General features: G+C 38.3%; 1 protein-coding gene across 1 annotated transcript; it reads right to left on the reverse strand.

The window, feature by feature from the left end:
* Window positions 1-4,930: 4,930 nt before the first annotated feature.
* LOC311286075 (uncharacterized protein) lies at window positions 4,931-11,724 on the reverse strand. Its single transcript, XM_084402118.1, has 6 exons — window positions 11,713-11,724; window positions 9,538-9,710; window positions 8,789-9,277; window positions 8,086-8,155; window positions 7,964-8,002; window positions 4,931-7,884 (listed from the first exon to the last, which is right to left on the reverse strand). The coding sequence occupies exons 2-6, from the start codon at window positions 9,692-9,694 to the stop codon at window positions 7,815-7,817; spliced, it is 825 nt and encodes a 274-aa protein (XP_084258244.1). The 5' UTR covers window positions 9,695-9,710; window positions 11,713-11,724; the 3' UTR covers window positions 4,931-7,814.
* Between the last annotated feature and the right edge of the window lie 10,783 nt (window positions 11,725-22,507).

Below are 22,507 nucleotides of genomic sequence, written 5' to 3' on the forward strand. Positions count from 1 at the left end.
CTAAATACTTTTTTTTAAATCTCTGTATTATGATGAAGGGATACTCCAAATATCAGTCCTTAATTATCTGTCTGTATCAGATAAAGCCAAAGCGGCCCGTGTCACTGGATCCCTTCAGTCTCGATTACTGCTGTCGTGACTGAAGCGCGCCTTTAATCACATTGACATTTCGGGTAAATATTTATGAAGTTTGACTGCGCAGTGCGTTCCAGAAGTATTCACCCCCTTCGAAAGCATTTTTCTTCCTGTTATACTGCTCAATTTGAAGAAGGAAAATGTATCTTCTTACCCAAATAACTTTAGCAGTGCAAGCCTGATTGTATAATGGACCTTAGTTAGGTTAGACGGCAATTTAACGCAGATGAAAACAAGGCGGTGAGGGATAGACTTACAGTTAATTGCATGCACTGTATAAAGTTTCTGGATCACGTTAACTTGTATAACTGTTTTATGGAGCTTTTGTTTACTGAAAGTTTTTTTCAATAAAACTTATCTTTGATCACCAAAATTACATATTTAAATGATTTTCACTTGAAAGAACATTTCTTCATACCTTAAAATAGCTTGAATGTAACTCTACACCCTTGCCTCATTTAGTATGCGCGGTTCTATGAATATGCAAATGAGCCCCGCCTCCACTCACTCACAGCAGCTCTTCAGTTTTATACAAAATGAATTATCATCGCATCGGGAAATGTTGCATTTGCTTCAGTGATTTTAACAGGCTGTTTTTACTACTGTACACAACTCTGTGTGTAAATGAGCTCAATTATGTTTGGCTAACCTCTTTGCATGTGAAATATGACAGTGCATTTTGCCTGTCAGGTCTAATGTAGTTTGCTCTGGTTTATTCTTCAGTAACAGTCTGTTTTGTCACTGCATTACATTTAGACATGCAGGTTCACAAAACAATTATAGGTTACTGTATTTTAAAATCGGTCTGAAATGTTTTAATCAGCCCTTTAGCATTACATTTTTAGCATATTTCAAACTGTTGTGATTATGCAAGAACATATTACTGCAATTAAATACTTCTCATTTACAAAAATACTCACCCACTCATAGTCCGTTGGAATGAATAACATGTGACTGCGAAATTATTCACCATTCAACATTTTTAGATGCAAATTGGTGGGACATTTTCTGAGCATACCACAGATTTTCGATTGGATTCAAGTCTGATTGAGCTCTAACTGAATTGTCTTACCCCCTCCATTCCTTCATCATATTTGTCATTGCACCTGGTTAAAGGTAAACTGTAACTTTTGGCCATCTAGCGGTTACAAACAAAACTGCAAGAACTTTGTTTTTGGTTGTGCTTCGGCCCTGCGTTACCCTGGTAATCCAGAGTTCTCGCAAGAGCACAAGTTGAATTTGCTCTGTGAGTTACTCTGGTGTCGAGTTATGATGCTCATTAAATATGCCCCTCGATCTGAGCTGCACCAATCACATCAGGTTATCTGATATAGGCGGGCCAGAGGCGAGATGACGACAGCGATGTGACGTCGAAGTCATTAGTAAACATTGCAAGATTTCTATGGATGAACACTAATTGTTTGAAACGGCTTTGGCCACTACAATGAACGAGTTAGACTTGGCTTTAAAACAGGAACAGAAGACGCCGCTCGAATCGTTCCTTTGCAAGAAGGACGTTTTTGCTGTTTTGCCGACCGGATACGGTAAGAGTCTAATCTACCAGCTAGCTCCGCTGTTAGCTAAGCGTATGGGGTTTATTGTTGTGATTGGTCGTAGAGTTATCCACTTGCGTGCAGTGAGATTTTCAAATGCATGTTTGGTGCCGCCCCTCGAGCTGGGCAATTTTCATTAGTCGACGCCAGACCATTAATCTTTCAGATTTAGGTCTGGATTTCCAGGCTAGCTCTGCGTGACTTTACGGGTTAATAATTTTTTCTCATAACTAAAAAAAGAGAGAGATTATCCCACTGCGTATAAAACATTCACTATAGGCTTAAGAGAAATAATCAGTTTAGATGGAAAGGATCTCAAGCTGACTATAGCTGAAGATGTTACTGTAGCTTTACTCATTAATAGACACGCACTTCCAGCACAGTGCTACAACAATGAAATGACCATCATACTTTACAATGAACTCAGATACATATGGTAATTTATCTGTTCAACAAAATACCTAATTCACCTGTTGAGTAATAAAAACGCCATCATCTCTCAGTTCTCGCCGCCTCCGAAAAGGCAAGCCAATCTCGATTCTTGTTTAATTACGAGCTGTCACGTTATCTGTTTGCCAGCAGATCCTCCTCTTTGGTGTTTGTTTAAAGGAGACATATCATGCTTTTAAATTGTTCCTTTTTACATATAAATCATACATTTGTAGTCTATATAAAGCGGAACTGCAATGCTTGGGTCTGAATTCTTCATTATTATAGCTCCACAGGCCCCTTTTCTACCCCTTTTCTGATGTGCGTCTGAGATCAACTCGTTTTGGTGCGGTCTCTTTAAATACAATTGAGACACTTCATACCCCGCCCCCTCTCCAGGTTGCAGAGGTTCAACTCCACCCCGTTCGGCCATTTTTGTAGTTTGATAGCAGATATACGATTATCTAGTGGCACAGAAACTTTTTATTCACACGTTATTAACAAAATGTCAACAACGGAAGACTTGTCCATCCAGCCTTACATGTTCAAGCCAGAGTCGAAGCAGGAGCGAGATAAAAATGAAGACGACGAACCTGCAGAACAACGTCTTCATATGGATGTATCGCACTGGTGTGTACTGTATTTACACATGAAACTTTGGTCTTCTTCCGACCTTTTACCACCGTGTCGATTTATTTTGATTAATATGTGCGAGGGAGAGAGAGCAAGACAGCGTCTAGTTTGGAGACGGTGATGTCTTGTTTACACTTTCGCCTGGCTCTGAAGAGAGAGAGTGAGCGCGCGCGCGACCGGGTCTCTCTCTCTGCTCGTTCTTTCAGTTAAACATGCGCCCTGTCACGCGCGGCAGTTTATCTACATTAGACGGTGTAATGAAGCATGTGGGTTACTACATCCAACAACCGAACATTTTAACTTACCCTCTTGTAACTTCTGCATCCTTTAGCTTGGACTACAAAATTGCAGTGAGAAATAAAAATGGCGGATTGCTTGAAGTGTTGGCCCGGAAGTCAATGTCCTTATTTGGCAGTTCCGCTGCAAATACTGTGACGTAATAGTTCAAAAAACGTCATAGATAACAGAAAAATCGGAACAGGTTGAAAAATATGACCAAAACAGAATATAAAGATATCAACGAAGCACCTGAAGAGAATAATTTCATATTTTCTGTACTTCAAAACACTCCAAATATACAACAAAATGCATTTAAGGGCTAAAAAAGTGCATTTGGCATGATATGTCCCCTTTAAGCAGGAGATTCTCCAGAGGTTGGAGATGCAACATGTCAACCTTTTCTCGCTCTGAAACAGGCGTCAAAGAAGCTGGAGTAACTTTTCTCAGCACACTTTTTTTCATGCATTTTACAGTAATTTCCCAAGAGTCTCATTTACTGCTCTAATGTGTATGTGTTCCTCTAATGACTTTATTAATGCTGCGTGTGTTTGTCTGTGATTTCGCCTCCTAATTTGGCGTCTATTTTTATTCTGTAATACATTTAAACATCTGAACAGAGTGGACACACACAAATGCACACATTTAACAAGCTTAACAACCTGTGCTCGTCCAAATTTTTAATCACACGTCCAACGTTTATCATATGTTTCCCGCGTCTTCTTTGATAATTTCCCTGAGGACTAATTGGACGGAGGAACGACAGCGCTGCAGTTTTCTTCCTTTATCGGACTTGATGAAGACATGAGATATTGGATAATACACTGGACATTTAATTTATTTCGCGGTAAAATTGGCAACTTTGGCGGCCAGTTTACCTTAAAAATACAATGACAATGTTGCAGGCGTCATGATTCAGGACTGTATATTTTACATTTCATAACTATATATCGTTAAATATCTATTATAGTGTAAATACACCAACTTTTAAACATTTAATACAACAATACATAATATAAACATAACTTTAATCAAGATCACGCATCACACATCCATTGTTTCTCACCTTAAATTATGAGATGATAAGACTCAATAGTCAGTGAGCAAAGGGAACCCGCCAGGCGTTAATGTCTGTGAGCGACTGCAATTGAGCCAATCTCTTTTCATTTCAATAATGGGTCTCATCGCACACAGAATCATGATTTTATGTGTGACACGCTCTGGGAGGGAGATGTGTGATTGAACCTTAGCTTTTGGCTGATGAAGTTTTTCAGATTAAGATGTGCAGAAATATGCAAAAAAATAATTTTCAGCTCTTTTCGCTTGAATGTGCATCAAGGAGGCCTGAAGCGACAGCGATCTGGTCTAATTGGTAAATTCCACTAACAGCTGAATAACAGTCATCTGAGATAGAGAAGGTGATTATTCATTCATGCATATAGATGTGGGCATGTCAGGCATTTGACAAAATATTTAGGCCTAATTTTAAGATTTATGTATTTGAATTGCATATCATTTGGATTACACAGTTTTAACATAAACTATATAAACTTAATGTTATGCATATTTGTCAGTCATAGCATATGTAAGATTTTCATGACACAGTTTATTATTAATTTGCATCTATTTGACTGTGTGTAAATAAATAATCATATTTCCAAAATGCTTTTCTTCAAATGGCATATAAATCTGTTCATTGTGAAAACAATTAAATGTAGCCTATATTCAGTTAAATCGCTGTGGAATGAATGGTGATATCTACTTAGAAGTTTTACTAAATTTGATTTATTTATCAAACACATTCGGTTTATAAGTATTATTACAAAGTTACAAAATAAACAAATTTAAGAATAATTCATGATGAAATGAAAAACAAACCCTAAATTTCGTAACTTTAAAGTCCCCCAATAATTGTATTCCTTAAAACTATACTTTTTAATCACCAAAATTACATATTTTTCCTTGAAAACAAATTTCTTCATGATTTAAAATAGCTTGAATGTAACTCTACACCTTTGCCTAATACGCGGTTTTATGAATATGCAAATTAGCCCCGCCTCCACTCACTCACACCAGCTCAGCTCATATCAACTCATTGGATATATAAACAACATTAAAAGCTTGATTTTCACCACAGGGGGACTTTAAATGTTTGTTTTTCATCAGAATATTTACCATTTTGCATGCCATCGCAGTTACATTAATCATGTTATAAAAAAAAGTCAAATTCTACCTTCATTTCTTCATGCAGTTTCTATTACATTGCATTCTATCAGAGTTATGCACTTGTCAATTATGAAAAAGACACTTCCTAAATACTTCTCTGTACTACAGGTGTTGTAGACTCTTGTAAAAGTTACTTTTAATAAAAGTGTTGCTAAATGACTAAATATAAATAGTCCCTGCAGGACAAACATCCAATAGTGATGTTAAATTTACAGAAAAAAAAAATCCCCTGATGTCTATGATAATTACAGTCCTTACACTGTGGGTGTGAGTAAGAAAACCATTATTTCTTGGATGTTTAGTCATAGTCTATTCACAAGAAATGCTTAAAAAACAAAATAGCCCAGCATTAGTGTCTATGTATATTATGTAACCGTAGTTTTGACGTGTGTCCCTGCTTTAGGGTAAGAATTAAATCACACATTTGTGTTTCTTCTCACAAAGTGTTGTTTTTTTAGTGAATTTATCTTGTATCTTTATTGTGGTGAGGTTTGTTTAGCCGGCAGGGGTGTGATGACGACAGCTCACACCCACGGTTTCTCAAATGTCATATAGCTTTTAAGCTTGTCTCTCTGTTAATACCTGGCACTCTTCCAACCAAATAAAGTTTCTCATTTTTGTCTCTAAGGGAATTTACTGTAGGAGCTGCAGTTGTTTAAAGCAAATTCAAGTTATTTTTCTATGAAAATAGATAACTACAGTATAATCAACTGAGCCCAAATGCCTACACACACACACACTCTAACACACTTAAATTATGGTAATTGCATTATCTCTTTCTGGAGGTATTGGTTATTTCCCAAACGAATTGTTTGAAGGATTAAAAAAAAAAAAAAAAAGGCAAAACAAATTATCCTAATCTGAAAATATATGAAATGTAACTCTACACCTTTGCCTAATACGCGGTTTTATGAAAGCAAGTAAGACATGCTGCCGCTGTGGATTCTGTTCAACCTGAATGCATAGATGCAATATGGGCTCCAAGAAACAATCCCGAATTATTAACCTTAGTATTTTCCATTTCACTGCTTTTCAATTTCACCTTATGGTGTAAAGGTTTCCCAGGTCTAACCCTACTTCTCATTACGGCCCTTTGTCGAGCAACCCGAGAACGAGCGGTCAGCCTTTGATCGTCCACGGACCACTTGAAGACCACGGAGAAGATTGCGGGGTCATTACAGCGCTCGGGGCTCGTTGGGAATGAAATAAGTCTACCACAGTTGATGAAGTCAAAGCATTTGCCTCAGATCTGTTTCAGAGAGTTATTGATGTGTGTTGCACATGGACAACGGACTCTTTGTCTTCTGCTTTCAGTTCTTCACACACACACACACACACAAAAAATGTGGTTCTGGTAAAAAGAAAAAGTGGTCATATCTGAGATTTAAAAAAAGAACAACTTGAGCCTGAGGTTTGTTACTTTTGAGATTAGGTTGCAACTTTTGGTGACAGTACATTAAAGACAGTTGCTTATACTGTTAAATATAAGCAATGGTGGTTTACGGTCTTCACAGTGGCTTTTAAAAACATCCCTACAAAACTACAGGTTATAGGAACACGTCCTTCATCATGGAGTCCAAATATATTTATTATCCTAGCAGACATTTTGATTGACAAATACATCAGAGATGAACTAAAGATCGTTCAAAAGTTTGGGGTCGGTAATATTTTTTTGAAAGAGGTCCCTTAAGTTCACCAAGGCTGATAAAAACAAGGAAAAAATGTGAAATATTATTACAATTTAAAATAACTGTTTTCTATTTGATTATATTGTAAAATGTAATTTATTCCTGTGATCAAAGCTGAATTTTCAGCATCATTACTCCAGTCTTCAGTGTCACATGATTCAGAAATCACTCTAATATGATGATTTGATGATCAAGAAACATTTATGATTATTATCAATGTTGAAAAGAGTTCTGCTGATTCATATTTTTGTGAAAACAGTGATACATTTTTTTCTGGATTTTTTGAGAACAGCATTTATTTGAAATAGAAATGTTCTGTAACATTATAAATGTCTTTACTGTCACTTTTGATTAATTGAATGCATCCTTGCTGATTAAAACGGTTTAAAAAAAACAAAATGTAATCTTACTGACCCCAGACTTACTGGATGAGAACAAAGAGATCTTCAAAATGCCGATTTTTTTAACCACTCAAAATGAACTCATCTAACCTCGAGAAGATAAAAACTTAAAGAGACCAAGAATTGACTTGTTTTTCGAGTTTGACTCTTGCTAAAAGCTATTTCTTGTCATGAACAAGCCTTTATGTATATTTTAGGGTGTGGGATATTTTCTTTCTATAGAGCATTTTATTGGACAAAAATATGGATAAACCTTTTTCCCCCCAAGAATAATAACAACCTCAAATTCAATTTTCTCTGTTTTTCTCAGGTACATTAACATACAAATGATCTAAAAGCCTAAAGGTCCAATTTTGAGTTCACTGGGTCGTTAAGTATGTGCAAAATGTAACCGTTGAATCTCCTGCATGTGATTGAAAAGCGGCTTCAGCAGTGAAGATGGTCGTTCCAGCCGTCGGATGGAGAAGCTTTTTTTAAGCACACTCAGCGAAATACTTAGAAGGAACGACAGAGCGACACTCCTTCACCAGAACCATTGCCAACCTGAAGCACATAAATACACATGTACTGGAGCTCAGAGCTGGAGGACAATCACAGGAACAGTTACGGTGTTCATACTCACATCTTAGCGAGGAATCTCTTCTTGGGATTGAAGCCACTGCTAGAAACAAGATATTTGGGTTGAATCGGAAACTGATCGTATATGTGCATTTGTGCACTTGCTTTTGCGTGCGTGAAACTTACAACTTGCTGCGGCTTCCCGCCAAAGTCTTCAAGCAAGCGATGTCATCAGTGATGTCATCATTAATGAGAGCTGTCAAGGTAAAAGAAAGACAGGAAGACATGAACACAAGCTTGAATATATATCTCATGTTAACTCTTGGAGTGTTTGGCATGGTAATGGGTATGGCAATGTTGATATATTTGGTGTTGGCGGAATAGAATTGCTGTTACATACGCAACACGTTGCTGTGAGCAAGTAAGACATGCTGCCGCTGTACAATATAATGTACATGAATTACCCGTAGCAGATCTATACAGGTGGAGCTGGGGAAGGTGGAGGGTTTCTGAAAGTGCACTGCAAACTGCAACAGCAAATACTGACCAAGCATGTAAAGTGTAAAGCAGCGAGCTCATTGGCTACTGATACAGCAGAAACCAATCAGCTGTGACCTATAGAGGACCTTTTAACCTGCACCATCTAGAGTTTCATGACAGAACTTTGTGTATATATATATATATATATATATATATATATATACACTCTATATATATATATATATATATACACAAAAGCTGTACACATTACATATTGGTACCAAAAGTGTACTATATTAGAACCCTTTTGAAGGGTACTGTCCCAGTGACAGCTTTTGTACCTTTTTTTCTGAGAGTGATATATATTTGTTGAGGAATTTGGGATATGTAATATTTGTTCTCCGCTCACCACTGCACTCCAGACCACAAAGGTTTAGCGATCCACTCAATCCGGAATCACAAGCCACGCGATCGCTCAGCTGGAAGATTCCCAACAGGTTCCATGCGGTGACATCTACGCGTTCCTCCTCCTCTGAGCTGTCTCCGGAGCTGTCCTCCTCGGACGTCGCCTCTGAGCCGCTTCCAGACGAGTCAGCGGGGACCTTTTCCGGGAACAGATCATGGTGCCACGTCCAGAAAAGTTCCTTTGCTCCTTGTTTCTCAAAGGTCTTGCCCTCAGGGACAGATCTTCCATGTCTTCCCTTGGGATGACTTTGTGTTTGAACAGGGATTATGTGTTCTTCTTCCATTTTCTCATCATCGTCTTCCTTTGCTGGTGGTTTTTCGTCTTTTGGTTTGGGAGGAATTTGGAACGGGGGTCTGATCTTATCTTGGTTGATCTGGACGCTGGTGACGAGGCTGGTGTTGAAGCCGGAAATGTTTTCCACATTACAAACAACTGAAAGAAGGAGAAGGAAATAATCTGGCGGACACTTGAATATAAAAATATGAATGGGATGTGAGAGATTTTCTGTGAAAATGGGGCCTTTTCCTCAGACAATCTTTTCTATGTCTATTGGGTACAGACATTTTTCTTACCGATTTTCAACCCCATCTCAGAGGAAAAAGTAACTATTTTACCAGTTGACGAGAATGACATTGTTTGTACACATTTATTCAAAATTTTAGGTCATTTTTAGAGCAGAAAGAGTTACTCACGTCTAGTGATGAATTTGTCCACGGTTGTTTTGTCTCCCATGGCTTCAGTCGCCTGAATCTGAGCCGCCTCGAGTTGAGCCTTCAGCTCACATTTACTGAGAATCCGTCCCTCAGTCGCACTGGACACCAGCAGAACCAGAACCAACGCTGACAACATCTTCACTGGGAGAACGCTGTGGACCAAACACGACACAATCAATAAATACAGAAATTCGTATAATCTTTAACAATAAGCTTTCAAAAAAACAATAATTTTCCACTTTCAGGCTTTTGGATAATGCTAACTAATAGCAAATAGCTATTTAAGTATTATTTTAACTATTTTTAAAAATCGATTGATTTTATAATTTAAAGACCATTCATAACAAGGACAATAACTGTAATGATAACTATGACTAAAGTTTTTATAATCATTCTAAGAGAATAGTAGAGTTCACACCACAGCTATAACGATATAATTTGAATCATTTTATAAACGTTTTTTCCAGCTGATGAACGATAAAAACACTGACAGGCAATCAGCATGACTGTAATGCGCGAGCATTTAAAGCAACAGCTGCCATAACTGCGGTGATCACTTATAATAAACAATGTTATCGTCCGTTTGTGTGTGGATGCTGATATAGAAAGATAAAGTTATAAAAATCATATAAAGATTATATAAATCATTGTAAATATAAAAGAATAGCAATTCCACACAACAACTATAACGATAAAGGCACAGAGAAATGACATTGTTGAAATCAGAACCATTTTTTAACTATCAAAGCCAATCAGAATCATAGACAGTAAAAGAAATGGACACAGCGACCCCATTGGAACTCAATTGAGACAAGTGAAGCCCATTTTTAGCGATTTCTTAGCACTTCCTTTCCTGACGCGCAGACTCAAACCGTGCAAAGCGTTACACGGACCACGTGAGCATCCCGTCTGTCTTCTAGTAGCTGTGCCAAGAGAAATCGGAATCATTCCCTTCCGAATCTTGCAGAGACGGAGAGTGTGAGTAGGAGGTGTCCATCAGCTTGGAGCAGGAGCAACTTTTGCTAGGTATTCTGATTAATTATATTGTCATTTTGCCTCCACGTCCCCCCGATTGCTCGCGAGCTTCTCCTCCCGTCCATACGGTAATCTCTCTACTGTGCGACAGAGAGTCGCGTGGTTATGACGCAATCGTTAGCCTACTTTTACAAAAACTGCTTCTACGGGGCCATAACATAAGCTACAAGGTAATGGAGCATTTTATACATTGTCGTGTTTCTTTAGAAATAAATAATGGACAAATGGTATCTTTAAACGCCTCAGATGTAAAGTTATTCGCTGTCAAAGTGACGCCAAAATGAATGGGAGTCAATGGGATGCTAACTGCAGGTGAAGTTCTGCTACAAGATGGCGGCACGCGGCCGACTTCAACTTCCGGTCGAATTCCTTCCCCCCTGATCAGAATCCATCCTGCTGTAACGTGCTCGAGCATTTAAAGCGACAGACAAAACTGCAGCACGTGCTTATAATGAAAATAACGATATCATGCGCTGGCTAATATAATTATTGTTATAGTTATCTTTACAGTTATCGTTCTTGGTGTGAACGGGCTTTAAAAATCAAGTCCTGTCCTGCAATTTATTTCTCTCTGAAATAAGATTCGGAAAAAGTGGCCTATGGTAAATCATACTTCAGTAAAATACTGGAAACCAACTGTTGTTGCAAAGTCAGTGTCACGACAGAAAATTCACGCCCAGGAAAGGGCTTTGAGTGTGTCTGAGAGGAGATAAAAGGAAAGCCACGCTGAGCTTTAGTAGCAGGTGTGCAAATGTTTGTGCCTGAAGACGTGAGACACATTTCTAAGGAGAGAGAAGCATAACTGCTTCACTATCAGCCCCTGTCAGAGAGACACGCTGGGTGACGCTTTCCTCTGTTTCAGCCTCAATTTTTAATCACTTTGTGGAGAGAAAACACTTTAAAAACGAGCTTCAACTGACACATTAGCTCTCCGAATCTTTTTTTTTTTAAGATGCAGAGACCATTTAAAAAGAAAGTATGTCACATAAACCTCCCGAATCAAAACAAACGAAATTGTCATTAAGCGCTACGTGAGGACACCCAGTGCCAGTCAGACCAAATCAATCATGTTTTAAATATCAGATGTTCAAATAAGAGAAGTGTCATCACTAGCCTTACCAGAGGATGTGTTGAGAAGATTCCTCACTGGTTTGCTGCTGGTTCTTATATATGTATCAGTGAACCTGTAATTATATCAGCACTGTGTTCTGGTCACACCAAGACCAACATTTAGGACAGGCAGGTCAGCCTATGTGACAAAAGCTTCATTCTTTCGTTGTTGTTTTACCTTTGGTTTTCCTTCAGATTTGTAACCTTGACAGTGTACTTAAGGGGTGTTTAAATACTCCACATTTTGAAACTCTTATTGTCACTTTGATAAGAGCCACATAGTCACGCAGTGATGTGAGTTATTCAAACAGAGAAACTAGAAACACTAATGCAAAGTGTCAATAATCACGCAACAGCAAACACATTTTCTTTCCTTGAGTGTTTTGGTACAATGCTTGACAGCAAAGCACAGAACTGAACTGTTATAGTTTTTTGTTTTACTGCCTCTAACATTTACAAAATCCCTCCTTGTGACAACAGTGCAGCATTAAAGAGGCTTTCACGACAATGTTATCCAGCTCTGCAATGTTTTTCAGTCCCAAATGATTCAATTGTTTTGTGCAGAACAATGTTTTCATTCTAAGAATTTTTTTCCAAATCATTCAGTTTTGGTTATGGAAATGTTAAAATGTCCAGTTTTCTTAATGTTAGAGGAAAACATTTTTTATTTCAAAGGTTAGTATGTGTTCCTGAAACATTCTTTCAACTTAATTTTTATTATCAACTCGGCATTCTAGGAATGTTGATTTGTAACTTTCCCAGAACATAAATATGTCCAGTTTCCTTAATGTTAATATAATGTCATATAAAGGTTAGTATGATGTTCCTCAAACATTCGAACACCTGATGTTGACAAGCAGAATCACTTAAGAAAAGAGAAACGACAAGAACAGAAACTACAACTGACATCAGTCAGTTTTGGGGGCCTAAAAATGCAAACTTTTGAAAACTGGTTTTCAAAACTGGTTCAACTGGTTCAGTTCAACTGAAAACTGGTTCAGCAAACAGACAGAATCATACAATTACACTTCCAGTGGGTTTTTTCAGGCATTTTGAAAAGCAAACTGGTCGCCAGGGTGTTGCTAAGGTGTTCTGAGTGGCTTTTAGTTGCTATGTGTTTTCTAGCAGGGTTCCATTCGGGAACTGAATTCAGAGTGCCTTTAAATTCTGATTCCATTTGTAATTTTAATTGAGGTAATTTGGAATCACAATTCAAATTTGAAAAGACATTCATTTAACTGTAATTTTAACTACAAAACCAGCTCACTAAGACTAAATGTTGGCTTATTGCCTCATTTGAGATATGTAAAAAGCCCAGGCAGACAGAACAGGCACAACCATTGCTGGATAACCTGACTGATGCCAAACCTGGTGCGGCACATCGTGACATAACTTAAATATTTTGCCGCATTATTCCTTGAGCACGCAGAGTTTATCAAGCTGAACATCAGTCAGATGCTTCGCAGACGCAGGTTTGACGCCTACAGACTTTGTAAGCAAATGTCAAATTTAACAACCATCATCTGTTCCCTACATGCTTGAGCGAAAGAGACTTTAGTTGTTTTTTCCCCCCCGGCTGAACAGAAATGATTTGGGCATACATTCTGAAACTGCTTTTAAACTCTGATCTATTGAGTATCGTGGGAGGCCGGTGTCAACACTTGCGTTTTGAGTGTATTCATAAGATGAGCACGCTGGGCCATTCAGATGATGGATTACGCATGTGTTTTCTGAGTCTTCACACAGTGAGAGTGAAGGCTGCCTCCATCCGCACACATCTCTCATTAAAACCGGGTTTTATCATTAGATTGATGGTTGCTTCTTGTGTTCAGAGTGGCCTTGCGCTGAACAGAAGACGTGTTGATTCCTCTAGTGGACAAAGAGAAGTACATTAGTAGAAAGTACACACTTGAAAAACAGGGGCGGGTCTACGGGTCTATAAAAATATAAAAATTGAAACTACTGCGGAAAAAAAAAGACACCCCGTTTGGAGGCAGTGCCCCAGCATGGCCCCCCCACTGAAAATGCTCTAGACACGCCCCTGCATTCAAGATGTAGGTGTCTTTTTTTTTCCGCAGTAGTTTCAATTTTTATATTTTTAGGTCAAACCGTTCTTGTCTGTCAGTCATATAATGCAGGTCTATGATCACTATCTCAAAGAGCATGCACAGTGAAGTCCAAATTAAACAATTCCCCTTCGTAAGTACACATTGATGGCCTGAGACACGAAACGAGTGGTTTGTGTGAGAAAAAGAGCAGTATTTATCATTTTTACCTCTACACAACCACGTCCAAGTGATCTGAGGGCGCGCGCGCTTCCTGGTGTGTGACGTGTGCGCGCGTTCTGGCTTAGTCTGCGCAAGCTCCGGAAAGAGCCGGACGTGATCTCAGATGTGTACAAGAGGTAAAAAACGATATAAATACTGTTCGTTTTCTCACACAAACCGCTCGTTTCGTGTCTTAGGCCATCATTGTGTACTTAAGATGGGTTACTTACTCACAACTTGCGACCGTTGTTTCTCTGGCGCTGCACTTCTTTGAATCGCGAACTTCAGTAGAGTCTATAAACTGATTGGCCGTAAAATGAACCAATCACAAGACATCTTATAGGGGGGGCACCTGGGGTGGCCAACGTAGACCCGCCCCTGCTTGAATGCCCTTAAACATACGTAAGCTAAAACATACCAAAATTTAATTTCAAAGTGAACCATCCCTTTAACTCTGAGTTACTCAGCTTTTTTGTAAATGAGTCTGAAAGAAATGCTGAATGAAACACTGATGTTTTGGCCAAACCATTTGAATTATTACAGTGGGGGGAATTTGTTTTTATTTTATTTTTTTATTATTATTATTTGAAAGAGATTGTGAATAAAACTACTGTATATTGTAATGGCCAAACTAATTAAAAGAAAATAGTTGACATCGTTTCTGCTTCTGGGTTTTTAAAATGGCTCATTATTAAAATTGCTTTTATTTTATAAACTTGTTAGTTTTATGAAAACACAAAAAATAATAAACACTGGCTCTCAAATTTAACTTGATGGATGCAGGGATGACAAAAAACTAAATTAATCAAAAATGTGCTTTATTACTACATTTGTTTACAAGTAACTTTATTCAAGTTAAAAACATAAAATCAGTAGGATTTACGTAATATAGGCTACTGTAGAATTTAGCTTCTTTTTTTTTGGTCACTGGCGGCCACCCCGTTTGGAGGCAGTGCCCCAGCATGGCCCCCCCCACTGAAAATGCTCTAGACACGCCCCTGTTGAAAAAGAAGTTAAAGTTTCAGGTCATTTTAGGTTTTAAGCTTTGGTTCTGAGTGAATTAAATCTTGAGGAGTAAGTAAAAACTGCAGGGCTTCTCACTTTATCACATTTTTCGGTAGCAGTCCAGCAGCTCAGCTGTTTTCAGAAAGGTAGCTTTTCCAATAAAAAGCTGCTTGTTTAATGAGTTGCAGAGTAGTAGCTTCACATGGTATTGCAGTGTGCCAAATACTCTTGAAAAATGAGGCTAAGGGGGCTTTCACACTAGCACTTTTGGTGCGCACCCGGGTTCGAATGACGTCAGAGTTCGGTTCGTTTGGATGATGTGAACGCTGTTTTCCGAACTCGGGTGCGCACCCGCGAACCGTACTCGAGTCCGCTTAAAAAGGTGGTCTGGGGTACGGTTCATGTGAACTCGGGTACGGTTCGCTGCTGATATGAACGCAATCGTACCAAATCGCGGAAGTGAACCACTATTGATGCCATATAATGTGGTGTGTGCCTGCGTGCGTGTGTGTTTAACAACTGTAAAAGGGTCTATACACTTACCTTGACGAAAAGCGGGATTGACGCACTGCAAGCAGAGATGATTTCTGCTTGCCTCCACAAAAATTGTCTTCGGCGGACATCCCGCTGTCTTTGGAACAGTTTTAATATTTTTGCGGCAGACAGACGTAAGTGTGTTTCTGTATCTTTTCTTTGAAAACAAAACCAAAGGTTAAAAAAAGAAGAACAAATGTGAAGCGAGCAATTCTATCCATTTTGACGCTTTTTCATAGCGGTTACCAAGCAACGCGAGCACGCGCCAGCTGCAGCTTGATGACGCAAGCGTACCGCAGTTCAGATACAAATAATATAATGTGAACACAGTCCATCGGGGGCGGGGGGAGGGGGGAGCAATCGATCTCGGGTTCGGAACAGGCAATCGAACCAAGTGTGAAAGCACCCTAAGTGAACTGGTTTGCTTGACAGTTCATGCAAATGAATTATTATTATTTTTAATTTATTTGAGCAAAGAAGTGCTTGTATGGCATTTTGTGTCTTGTTTTTTTCTGCCGTGTTTTCTGTCGCCGATGAAGAGAATCATAACACAACGTGACACCACCTTTTCTGAGTCAATGTAGAGATAGACCTTAAATGGATGCAAATGACAAAAGACCAATCACAGTTCAGTATGCAAATAGGCTCGGAATGCAAATGTTAGAGTGATGTCATAGCAGTCAGTCAGATTTTAAATCAAATCCAAAGTTGTGTCCTAAATGACTATACTTATACACTATGTACTCAATCGTGTAGAGTATGAACTTTATAAAGTTATTTTGTCATGATATCCTCCCCTTCGCTACGTAACTAAAGCAGCGACAGTTGAGTGCATGAAGTGTTTAACATTCCACACTTTGGGTTTTTTTCTGGTTAAGTGCATCTTCTGGGTATTTAAAGTGCACTTTTTCTGTTTAAAATGTTCAGTGTGAACACAATACTCACTATTTATACTACGAAACGTAGAATAGTGCACAAGTAGCACCTCAAGTTTAGACTAGCTTACATTTTTTAGTAAACAAATTGATGAACAAAAAGAGAAAGACACTGCAGAAGTCTAGTCTTGTTTTACAAGCATTACTTTTATAGGGAGTGGAGGCACTGACCGCACATTTTACCAGATAAGATATTTGTCTATTTTTGTCTATGATATTTGTCAATGTCGCTCAGGATCTGCTGTGCACCCAATCCTCCGCCATCGTCCTGTCAGTCATCTCCTTACTCTCGTCACGTGATCAGTGAAATCTGATGTACTGGAATGTAACCGACTGACCATGTCCCTTTAGGAGCTCCGTAGAACGTGTTACTCATTTTCCGTGCCTTTCCGAATTCGGATTTAGGTTTCGGGCACATCCCTACTCGAGTGAGCTGACCTTGCTGAAGCTCTGTGTGTTCAAGGTTCGATTTACTGTGTAATTTATGACTCTTTGGTGTGTGTGTGTGTGTGTGTGTGTGTGTGTGTGTGTGTGTGTGTGTGTGTGTGTGTGTAAAGGTTCTTGTAATTGCAGTTCAGTAAGGGTTGACAGGGTGCAATGTTAATCCCACACACACACAAGCACAAAAGAACACTTGACATTTTCAAGCAGAAGGATTACTCACCGATTCAATTAGTTTATCTCTCTGAATCTCTTAGTTTCTCTCTGTACTTCTTAAAGCTCGGAGAGTTAATAAACAGCCCTGGTGTAGGAACAGTCAGTCCTCTCTGCCGCACTACAACATATCAAGAAACCAAAACTCTTTACGCTATGTATGTATCTATATGTATCTATATGTATATACAGTGCAATGCATATGTGAATACATACACCCATGCTAAAGTTGACTAAAAAGAGGAATAAAAAATCATATTTTGGAAATAGAACTTAATGCCTTAATTTAAAAAATTGGGAAAAATCCAACCTTTAAGGACACCAATTTTCTTTGTGAATGAATAATGTATCGTAAATAAATAAATGTTCTTCCTTAAAATACATGGTGCATAAGTTAGTACACCCCTATGTTAAATTCCCATAGAGGCAGGCAGATTTTTATTTTTAAAGGCCAGTTACTTCATGGATCCAGGATACTATGCATCCTGATAAATTGCTCTCAATGCTAATCAAACTAGCTTTTAGGCTAACTGAAATAAAACCATGCCAATCTCTAGGTATGGTGAAGGCTATGTGATGATGTGGGGCTATTTTAATTCCAAAGGCCAAGGGAACTTTATCAGGATGCATAGTATCCTGGATCCATGAAGTAACTGGCCTTTAAAAATAAAAATCTGCCTGCCTCTATGGGAATTTAACATAGGGGTGTACTAACTCATGCACCATGTATTTTAAGGAAGAACATTTATTTATTTACGATACATTATTCATTCACAAAGAAAATTGGTGTCCTTAAAGGTTGGATTTTTCCTAATTTTTTAAATTAAGGCATTAAGTTCAATTTCCAAAATATGATTTTTTATTCCTCTTTTTAGTCAACTTTAGCATGGGTGTATTAACTTATGCATTGCACTGTATATATATATATATATATATATATATATATATAATGTATATGCGTGATTACACATCTTTAACCGCACATTAATATTGAGGCAAATTGCTATGTTGCCTATAAACCGTAAATAACCTAAAGTGGTAAAATCACTAATAATGCGCAACCTCTCGTGGCTCATTGCTTTGTTTCTTCTTCATCATCTTACCTGCATTCACAGAGGAAAGCAAACACACACTGCAAATCATCTTCTGTTGTCCGTGTGTTTATCGCTGGTAACAATCTCAAGAACAGCTTCTGTTTGTCGTGTGTCCTTGTGTTTTATGGGCTGTTTGCATTGATTTACAGTCTGCATGTGAACAACTCTTTAAATATATCCCTCTTCTTTATTTAAACTTTCAGTTAATAAGGCCAGAAAAGTTATTTCTGGTTGTTATTCATCTGTTTGAACATTACATGTCTACGACTTTGCACATTCGGCTTCAAAAGTGTGCTTGCGCTTCTTTCTTTAAAATAAAAGACACTTTGATATGTTATCTTATGCAGTGGCGTTCTGACATTGATTTATATATTGTTTAGTCGTAGTCGTTTATTTTGGCTCAGCTGGTCCCTTCACTTTGTAAGTGACATTCTCTAAAGGCCTTGTCTTGGTGACCTTGTGGTGTGAAGTTCAGGTAAAGCATTGTGATTAATGAGTTGTGACTGAAATCTTTGGTGATGAAGATGCTCTTACGTAATGTGTGATTATTTTGATGGTGTGGGATGAGAAGGCCAGACAGCGATACTCCCCGAGGAGCTGACGCACCTGTTTCAAACACCTTGACCTCCTGCGTTCCTCCTCTGCAGGAACACTGAGTAATCGACCCGCACCGTCTCTCGCCTTCATTAGAGCTCCCCCCAAAATCACAATGCAGTTTTACTCAAAACCCATTTTTCTGGGAAAAACACACACAAAAAAAGAAATGTATAAATCTTTACACATAGTTACAGTGTCTATCAAGCTCCAAAAACGAACAAGATGTCCACTTGTCTGCAGATGGTTGTGCATCTTAGTCATTCAAGTGTAGGAGAAACACTTGGTTACACAATCAGGATAACACACTCTGCAAAATCTGGCTGGTGTGAGGAAAGAGTTTGGCTTGGATTCAAACAGGAAAATTCATCTTTTAGTGATATCAAAAAAAATATAAAAATGAATTTTAAATCAGAAATTAAACCCGTGCTCAGCATGCATTAGGTGTATGCTATGCATGAATGGCACTTTAATGTGTAAATGTTTTTTTTTAGAAACGTGATTCTGAAGAAATTATGAGTGGTGTTTGCTCTCGCAAAAGCTGACAATTCAATGCTAAAGTATTCCTGCACTCTTAAAAAATAAAGACCTCAAAAATGGAAAAAACATTTTGGGTTCCCCAAAGAACCTTTCAATTAATAGTTCTTAAAAGAACCATTCTTTGTGAAGAACCTTTTTCCAAAGAATCTTGTGTCCAATGCAAAGGTTCCATGGATGTTAAAGGTTCTTGATGGAACTGTTGATGCCAATAAAGAACTTTTATTTTTAAGAGTGTAGTGTGTTCTGGCTGGTTGTTTACTCAAGTCTCTGTGATCTTATGGGCTCTCTGGCTCGGGTCCTTCCTTCAATGCAAATCTTATTTATGCGTTTTGTCCGTTTACGCGACAACAGCGTTTTGGGGGCCTGGAAATGTAAACTTGTGAAAACGATACTGTTATCGTCTCTGTGTGAACTACAAAAATGCGAATTTGTGAAAACGGTGACGTCATGTGCATGTGTGTTACCAGACAGCAACATAGCATCGGCCCAGATCCGGCCCACATCTGGACCGTGTGGAATCCACATGTACCAGATGTGGGCAATGTTGCCAACAATGTTGCTGTCTGGGTTACATTTTCCAAAGTGACATCGCCATCTACTGGCCTGCCGGCAGAATAACATGCGTTTTTAGTCGTTTTCGCGGATCCATGTGAACAGGGATCATTTTGACAACGTTGTCGTCTGTTTGCAAAAAAAAGAAAGGAAAATCGCTTCCGCTTTTAACACACTGTTGTCGTGTAAATGTACCCTAAGAATGTGAAGGTTCTGTTCACTGAAAGGCTGGGGAACACAAATGGTTCTTGTCTCGCATTGCTGTGAAAACACGCTTTTGGACCCTTTATTTTTAAAAGCGAACAAACAGCATTATTTCAGCTATAATTGGACGAGTAATGCACAGAAGTTTAATACTTATGGTTATTGTTTATCACTAATATGATCAAAAACCAACAACAACTGCCTTAAAAGGTCATGAGCCGGATTCGAACTCACGCCACCCGTATGAGCACCACAGAACAACCCATGAGAGTGACCACATGCAGCCCCAACAAAACGCAATAACTCTTCATTATTTTCACATTTGTATGCAAGTCCCCAGTGTGTTAATTTGTGATGTTTCTATCAATGTGAGGCTTCTGTCGGAAAGACCTAAAAAAAAAAAAAAAAAAAAGCAGCTTAATTGCAGTTTTTTTTGTTTTTTTTCAGAGGAAGTGGAACTAATCCTACTTTGATTTGCATGTCAAGGTACAAAAAGAACAAAGAAAAAGAAGAGAATTTTCATGACAATCAAATAATTATGATGGTAAAGCCAGAACAATTGTTACAAAAGTAATATCTCTGGTTTCTCACCTGCGTTGACTGTTTAGCGCTCTACAATCAAACTCATTTACATTTTAATGAGGATGAGAGAATACAGAGGAAAGGGGATGAAAACCCAACTGATTGACTGCTTTATAGAAGGAAAGAGGGAATGAGCAGAAAGATTGAGGTGAATGGGAATGAAAGACCAGGGAGAAAATTAGAAGGTTTTGAGGATGAAAGAAAAAGAAAGGTTGAGCTGGACAGTCAGCACTCATTACACATATCTCATTTCACACCTCATAATATTTACTTTAGAAAAAAATCAAAGTTTGGTCAGTAAGATTTTTTTAATAGAAATTAAACAAATAAATGCAGCCTTGGTGAGCAGTAGAGACTTCTTTCAAAAACATTAACAAATCCTACAGACCCACACACATTTGAACTGTAGTTATAGGGATAGATGACTTATCGTTACTGCTTATTTCCATGAGTTCATGTTCTTACGGTTCTGTGCGTCACAGATGTTCCTGCCCTAATAGTGAGCGTTATAATAACTTTGATGTAGCGGCTATAGAGTCCTGCTTTGACTGAGTGAATACGTGCTAAAAAGTTGCATGGATAACTCATCTTGAAGCACTTCTTCATCTTTTTTCTTTTGATCGCATATTTTTGGACTAAGTGCATGTTTTCTTTTTTAAATTCATGCAGTTTGGACATTCCTGCTAATGTAAAAAGTCTGAGCAGAAACGAAAACACGAGATCCAACATTTAGACATACATAATTCATAATTCTGACATGCAATTTTAAAATGCATCAACTTCCTTGATGTGGTTTAACAGTTTCAATTGTATTTTTGCTTCAGGTCTTACAATAAAATTAGCTTTTGGAAGTAGCATATTGTTTTTGACCTTCCACGTCTCAAATTCACTCCTTAGATCTAAACTCGGCTGATAGTTACAAAAACTATGCACGTTTATTTAATTTGTGTGAAACTGTGTAGAAGCAGGTATTTCTATGGGAAGTCTAATGGGAAGTCCCGATAAGACACTAGGATAAATATACATGTGTGTGTGAGAGAGGGCACTGTTTTCCTACATCTTGTAAACCACCACATAAAGCTCAATTAGATTCAAACCTAAATTCCTCTGGAGAACGGCAAAGCTGAAGCGCTTGTCTCGCCCTCCATCAGCCGATGTCACTTACATGAATCTTTCTTTCTGCAGACCCAAAAAAGGTAGGATTGATTATAATAGAGAATGACACCCGTGTACATTCCAGTCACGCAGACTTCGTCAAGATCTCTTCTGAGAGTTCAAATATGTCTCCACTAGTTGTAAACCCACGACAGGGCTAATTGTGTGGGGTTCGTGAGAGCTGCAGTCCCGGATAAACACTGGACGCACTAAATGAAGCGAAACAGACTACGAAAATAAATGGTTTTCCTCAAACACTGGCCATGGATCATATGCGCTTGGTTATCCTTTATGTTTTATGAAACTCTGCCTTGGAATAAACTGAATAGATGTCAGTTTGCAGGCCTCAATGGTTCATTTCTGGTCTGTACAAATTCACTATGCATTCTTGTACATATATAAAAGACTTATGTTGCATTGTCATCTACACTGATTCACAGGCACTGACCTTCAATGAAAATATGAAACGTACAGATTCGGTGTAATGTGAATATGCTGAGTGACAGTCCTTATTTATCTACCGAAGCCCTGTTTGTTTGGTTTTGTTTTCTCGACGATCACGATTTTCTCACGGAAAGTCACTCAAGTCTGTCTGAATCTGTTTGAATGCGTATTCAAAATTACAGTAAGATTTGCATATTTGAATTACATATAAACCTTCCATGCATTTGGATATTTATGGTTTCAC

This window comes from Rutilus rutilus (genome assembly GCF_951802725.1).
Source record: "Rutilus rutilus genome assembly, chromosome: 2".
Lineage (NCBI taxonomy): Eukaryota > Metazoa > Chordata > Actinopteri > Cypriniformes > Leuciscidae > Rutilus > Rutilus rutilus.

Coding starts and splice junctions, on each gene's coding strand:
- LOC311286075 (XM_084402118.1), bottom strand. CDS start 9,694: ATGTTGTCAGCGTTGGTTCTGGTTCTGCTGGTGTCCAGTGCGACTGAG. Junction 8,003..8,085: donor GCGGGAAGCCGCAGCAAGTT/GTAAGTTTCACG, acceptor TCTTGTTTCTAG/CAGTGGCTTCAATCCCAAGA. Junction 7,885..7,963: donor AAGAGATTCCTCGCTAAGAT/GTGAGTATGAAC, acceptor TATGTGCTTCAG/GTTGGCAATGGTTCTGGTGA.